The following is a 6,762-nucleotide window of genomic DNA, read 5'->3' on the forward strand; positions in this document are numbered from 1 at the left end:
TCCTGGAAGCTCTCGCAGTGTCCATGTGTTTTATACCTCTCCCACTGCTCCACCCCCTTCCCATGCCATCTCCCTCCCACAGATCTCCCGATGTCCCTGTTCTCAAATGATGTACTTATGTGCTTCCGTCTCTCTCCCCCCATTTTGTCTCCCGCTCCCTTTATCATACGTTTTATGTGAGAGTTTGTCTTTTTGTGATTAATGTTAGCTCTTACACAAGCCTCGACCTTGTATACCAAAAAAAATAAAATAATAATAATAATAAAAAAAACCTACAACGGCACTCTTCGACGTCACCTGATATGCCTCCATTCACATTATTACTAATTTATTATTATTACACATTATTATTTTGTTTTGCTCTATCATCTTTTTCTAACCTTCCTTTAGCCCTTTACCTAGAGTTAGAGCAGTAACATACTTTTTACCCAACAGGACCTCTGACCTGACCCATTTACTCCATAAGCTAACTAGAACGGCACTCAGTAGAGAGCATACCTCCGCCTGGTTGGCCATCTCACTCAATGGTGAAGAATCACTTCGAAAATTCTACTAGCCGGATCCAGATCCGGATGTTCACCAAAATTGAATCGAATCGTCCTTGTCAGACACCCAATGGGTCCACCAAGTTTCGTCCGAATCCGTCCACAACTTTGAGATATCTTGTTCACAAACGGACAGACAGGGGTGAAAACATAACCTCCATCCACCTTTGGTGGCGGAGGTAATCAGTTCATGTTTAGATCATTATCCATACTTGTATCAATTGTATAAAACTTGTCTTGGATCCCTTCAGTTATTCCTAAGTTATCTCCGTAACGAAAACCTATCACAGACAACCCGAAAACATAATGCCTCTGGAGACTTCGCCGGCAGAGGCATAAAAAAAAAATAGGAAAGTGGAAGTGTTCAAGAGAAACTCACCCTTCTCTCTCCATCATGATTATTCAACCCAAAGAAACTGGAGGAAATGGGGGGCCGGGGGGGGAGGGGAGGGGGAAGAGAACAATAAATATATACAAATAAAGGAATGTGCATCATGACACGAATAATCATCACTATTCAAAAACTCAATAAAACATAAAATTTCCTGTCATGTTAAAACAACAATTCGGAGGATCACAACTTGTAACTCAAGGTAAAGGTTGAGGTAATCACAGAACCGCAGGTACAGTCTCACCAGTTACCGATTGAAGAAGGTGGAGATCATGGATTTTTAAGGTAATGCTAATCAGTTGTTATGGTATGTCAGTCATATATTTGTTTACATGTACCTGTGTTGTCGAAAGGCCACATTATTCATGCAGAAATTTAATACCTGCGCTACCGTCTGTGGGTGACCAATGCTGTTGGCATTTTCAGTCATTGAGGGACTTGGGAGGTTGAGCAATGTGCGGCCATAAAATATTTGTACTAGAACGATCTTTCTTTGTATATCGAATATGAAAAATATATCCACCCACGCATGGTTGCCGTGTTGGAGGAAGATGGCCTTCATTATATGACAGTGATAAGATGAGTGTAGGAGGACGTATGACAAAGGTATGTGACAATAGTTCAAAACAAAGGATGTTTTCAACAACGTAATACCTGATCAACACATGTATATCAGCAGGTACCTATGGAAATTCTACACAATGCAAAACGTGACTTAAACAAAAAAAAAACCAAAAAAAAAAAACCACCTTTAGAGGCCATTATTCCCCGCAAGCGGGGGTTGGCCTTTTTCGGGGACCGTGGTTGTTGTTTTTTGGTCCCCTTTTTGAAGCAATGTTTTACGGCTGGATGCCCTTCCTGCCACCAACCCTTTTTGTCGCTTTTTTTTTTTTTTTTGTATACAAGATCGAGGCTCGTGAAAGAGCGAACATTAATCACACAGAAAGACAAACCGACACATAAAACATATAACATCGGGAGCGGTAGACAAGATGGGGAGAGAGGGGGAAGGACACAAACACAACATTTGAGAGCAGAGACCGAGAGACATCAGACGAGAGACATCAGAGACATTTTTACGACAAACAGGGAATTACCAGTGAACTGGTGACTTAAACAATATGGAAGTTAAATATGTTAATTTAATATTGCCTACCTATGTGCTCCCCAAACATGTTGCTTGATCAATCAACCACCCTCTCCCCCTTCCACAACAGATTACTCAACTCCTCCCCCAACCCAACCACAATTTCCCCAACCCCCCTCCCCTAGCCAACCACAAGTGTCCCAACCCCCTCCCAACCACGAGTAGCTCCCTGAGCCAACCACGAGTCCCTCAACTCTCTCCCAGCCACAAGTCCCCCAACCCCCCTCCCCTAGCCAACCACAAGTCCCCCAACCCCCTCCCCTAGCCAAACACAAGTCCCCCCAACCCCCTCCCCTAGCCAACCACAAGTCCCCCAACCCCCTCCCCTAGCCAACCTCGAGTCCCCCAACCCCCTCCCCTAGCCAACCACAAGTCCCCCAACCCCCTCCCAACCACGAGTAGCTCCCTGAGCCAACCACGAGTCCCTCAACCCTCTCCCAGCCACAAGTCCCCAAACCCCCTCCCAACCATAAGTAGCTGTTCGAGCCAACCACGAGCCCCTCAACCCATCCCCTAGCCAAGCACAAGGTGCACACCCCCCCCCCAAAACCACGAGGTCCACCCCCCCCCCCCCCAAACCATGAGTCCCCCAAATCTCCTCCCCTAGCCAACCACAAGTCCCCAGCCACTCCCCAATGCCAAACACGAGTCCCCCCAACTACCTCCCCTGGCCAACCATAAGTCCCCCAACCCCTTCCCAAGCCACCCACGAGTCCCTCGACCCTCTCCCAGCCACAAGTCCCCCAACCCCCCTCGCCTAGCCAACCACGAGTCACCAACCCCCCTCCTCTAGCCAGCCACAAGTCCCCCAACCCCCTCCCCTAGCCAACCACAAGTCCCCCAACCCCCTCCCATAGCAAACCACGAGTCCCCCTACCAACCACGAGTCCCTCAACCCTCTCCCAGCCACAAGTCCCCCAACCCCCCTCCCCTAGCCAACCACGAGTCCCCCAACCCCCTCCCCTAGCCAACCACAAGTCCCCCAACCCCCTCCCCTAGCCAACCACGAGTCCCCCTACCAACCACGAGTCCCCAAATCTACTCCGCGAGCCAACCACAAGTCCCCAACCCCCCCCCCCCCCCCCGCCAACCACGAGTCCCCCAACTCCCTCCCCTGGCCAACCATAAGTCCCTCAACCCCTTCCTCAGCCAACCACAAGTCCCTCAACCCTCTCCCAGCCACGAGTCCTCCAACCCCCTCCCATAGCCAACCACGAGTGTCCCAACCCCAGGACCCAATGAACTAAGAATCCCCCAACCTCTCGCCCATCCAATGACACGTCCGCAACCACCTCCCACCCCCAACCACCCAAATTCTGTCCCTTTTCTACCCTTCCTGGGCCCCTCAACTCCAGTCTTCAAAACAAGAGGCATTCTTTTCTTAGCTCTTGCATCATTACCCATTAAATTGGTGGAATATTTAATCCTCCTCCCATCCCATAACAACCTTAAAATTATGCCATTGCTAACGTCACATACTCCTACCTCCTCATAACCTGCTTTCCCACCTCCTGTCACCTCAATCACAATCTAGGTGACAGCCAGATTTGTCTCATCTCGTGAGAACAATTATCCAAACTACTTTAAAGCCGCAATTCACGATCTCGCGAGGTTTATCCCACAGAAATAACATTCAAGCGAGTGTGAGAAACCCAAACCGTGTTAATAAATGACCCGAAATGAATTATCTTCATGTATACAAATACAACGTAAAAAATATGACGTCACGAAATTTACGTGACAGGGACACAGACGTGCAAAAGTTTCCGTCCCATGTGACAGGTAAATTTTAAGTTAACCTATAAATTTAATTTCATGGACTTAAATGGATCTGTATTACAGCTACTCTAAGTTTAACCCGGATGCAAATTTTTTTTCTGGTTAAAAAAAAAAAAAAAAAAAAAATCCTGCCTATTTTACCGGTAGTGACGTCACTGCCAGTACCGACGAAGACATAATTAATTAAATGAGCTCCCTTGCAAGGAACTTCCAAGCAATGGAAAATTAGCATTCTTCCCCCTCTTTCCTGAATCCTCTTCTTCTTCTCGCATTCTTCTTCTTCCTCGCCTTTTCTTCCTCATTCTTCTTCTTCCTCGCAATCTTCTTCTTCTTCCTAACCTTGTTCCTCGCCTTCTTCCTCACCTTTCTCACTTTCCAATGCAGCACCGAGGACTTCAAGTTTCAAATTTGCTTCGAAATATAAAACGCAAAAATACGTCGGGTCGTGTAGCCTTGCTTTCGCTGCAAGTTGCAACACAACCACAAAACAAAAGGGCGTACGCCATTTCCTAATGGATATCGCATGTGTAAAGGCAGACGAGGCAATTACTCACACACAAGCACGAACAGCGAGTACAGAAAAGGGAACATAAACCCAAATAAATGAGGATACAAAGAAACATGGCGAAATATTACCACAGGAAAGACATGGAACCCTCCAAACCGCCAAGGCGGCGGAAAGCGTTTAACGAAAGCGAGAAAATGAACACCAAACGTACTCAAACCTTGTGCGGTTCGTCCCACAATTTACTCGAACGACGGGAATCCTGGCAGAGCCCGGAGAAGATCGAAACTGAGGAGAAATCGTCGACGGAATACGAATTATTCACGATTCGTGGTCCTCAAGAAAAGCCCGAAAAATGGCGCCCGGAAAACTCGGAAGAAACCAAATGGTTTCGTTCGATTGCTTGAAGCACCGCCTTCAACTGATTAATTTGCCTTTTAAAAATCAAAACTGTTAAGGCCGAACTCTAAATTTGAATATAATAATATTTATTTTCGATTGGAATAATAATCTGTGACGAAAGGTAAAACATTTATTGAAGGGAATGGGAATGCCCAAATACCTACGAATGGTACAATCCAAGGCCAGCGCTCACGTGGCTTCGTGGTGACGTAATTGTCTGGTTGGAGGAATTTTTGACCGATTTATTTCATGTTTAATCATCCGGATCTAGGATCCTCAGCAGGGTCGAACCCGGTTTATTCTTTGCTTGACCTGCTCTCTACTTCAAGGAGTATGTTCCTCCGTGGGATCGATCGGACTAAAACTGCAACGGTGGTGTGTCGTCGACGGGGGATGGGGAGGGGGCGCTGCATCTCGAAGCACGCCGTATAATGGCGACGTAAAGCCGGCTGTCTAATAAATCTGCAGTTATGTTGTGCACGTTGAAAGACCCAGCGGTGGCTCGAAAAGAGCAGGCCGTTGTGTGTCGGTGTTCTGTGTACATTCCCCCCTCGAGACGATTAAGAGGATGCAGATCATTGGGCTCATGGAGGGGCTCAGTGCAGCCGGGGGTAAAGCCTTGTTTGGCATCGCCCTCCGTGTGGTTTCGATTTCCATGTCTGTTCAACGAAAATATCCATACTCGACCCCATGGCTCTGTTATTATCCCCCTGGCCAACATCTCAAGACATGACAACTTTTATATCTTTATTAGCCGACCTGGAACACCTGGAACGAAGTTCAGGGGAGCTTATGCGATAGTGCGTCGTCAGTCAGTCAGTCCGTCCGTCAGTCCGTCCGTCAATCCGTCCGTCAGTCAGTCCGTCCGTCAGTCAGTACGTCCGTCCGTCAGTCAGTCCGTCCATCCGTCAATCCGTCGCCAGTCAGTCAGTCCGTCCATCCATCAGTCCGTCCGTCCGTCAGTCAGTCCGTCCGTCCGTCCGTCCATCAGTCCGTCAGTCAGTCAGTCAGTCAGTCCGTCCGTCAGTCAGTACGTCCATCCGTCAGTCAGTCCGTCAATCCGTCCGCCAGTCAATCAGTCCGTCAGTCAGTCAGTCCGTCAATCCGTCCACCAGTCAGTCAGTCAGTCCGTCCGTCCGTCCATCAGTCCGTCCGTCCGTCCTCCAGTCAGTCCGTCCGTCAATCCGTCCGTCCGTCAGTCAGTCAGTCAGTCCGTCCGTCCATCAGTCAGTACGTCCATCCGTCAATCCGTCCGCCAGTCAATCAGTCAGTCCGTCCGTCCGTCCATCAGTCCGTCCGTCAGTCAGTCAGTCCACCAGTCAGTCAGTCCGTCCGTCAATCCGTCCGTCCGTCAGTCCGTCCGCCAGTCAGTCAGTCCGTCAGTCAGTCAGTCCGTCCATCCGTCAATCCATCCGCCAGTCCGTCAATCCGTCAGTCAATCCGTCCGTCAGTCCGTCACTTCTTCTCCGAAACCGCTGATGGGATTGCGACCAAATTTGGCACAAATGATATTTGTTGAGTTGTGAATAAAGTTTGTTCGCGACATTAAAAAAAAATCGGGGTGTAAGGGGGTTTACCGGGGTCAAAGTGGATCCAGGTTCGACCCCCAAAATATGAATTTGTTTTTTCCTCTGAAACTACACACACTATTTCGATGAAACTTAACCACAACCTTCATCAATCACCCGTGATGTAACAATGTTTGTTAAAGTCATTAGAAAAATTGGGGAGGGCGGTTGGGGGGGGGGGGAAAGGGTGGTTGCCCCCCAAAATAGGTGTGTTTTTCTTTCTTTGTTTAAAGTCTTATGATTATATTAGTATGATTCTACATGCTAGTTATGTCTTCTAGCAACCATCGAAATTGGTTTAAAATACCTTTAGTCAAGTCAGTGCAGTATCCTGTTTATTCTATCAGGTGAGCGCCAGGTGTATTGCCCCTATGTTTAATCTTCTCAACCCCCACTCACCTCTTCCTTCCCTTTCCTCAATAATT

General features: G+C 47.9%; 1 protein-coding gene across 7 annotated transcripts in view; it reads right to left on the reverse strand.

The window, feature by feature from the left end:
• The window catches only part of LOC137415451 (RNA-binding protein 10), a 44,198-nt gene extending 39,438 nt beyond the window's left edge, over positions 1–4,760 (reverse strand). For 3 of the 7 annotated variants that reach the window (XR_010982083.2, XM_068101048.2, XM_068101033.2), the window contains exons 1-2: positions 4,582–4,760; positions 925–961 (exon numbers count right to left, since the gene is read on the reverse strand). Coding sequence is in view for 4 of the 7 variants with exons in the window: in XM_068101048.2 (XP_067957149.1) it covers positions 925–941 (17 nt within the window). In the remaining 3 variants the exon portion in view is untranslated. The remainder of the gene's footprint in view (positions 1–924; positions 962–4,581) is intronic. The other 4 variants (XR_013621851.1, XM_068101040.2, XR_013621852.1 and 1 more) reach the window with 3 other exon arrangements.
• Positions 4,761–6,762: the final 2,002 nt, after the last annotated feature.

This window comes from Myxine glutinosa, chromosome 1 (genome assembly GCF_964187855.1).
Source record: "Myxine glutinosa chromosome 1, kmMyxGlut1.1, whole genome shotgun sequence".
Taxonomy (NCBI): domain Eukaryota; kingdom Metazoa; phylum Chordata; class Myxini; order Myxiniformes; family Myxinidae; genus Myxine; species Myxine glutinosa.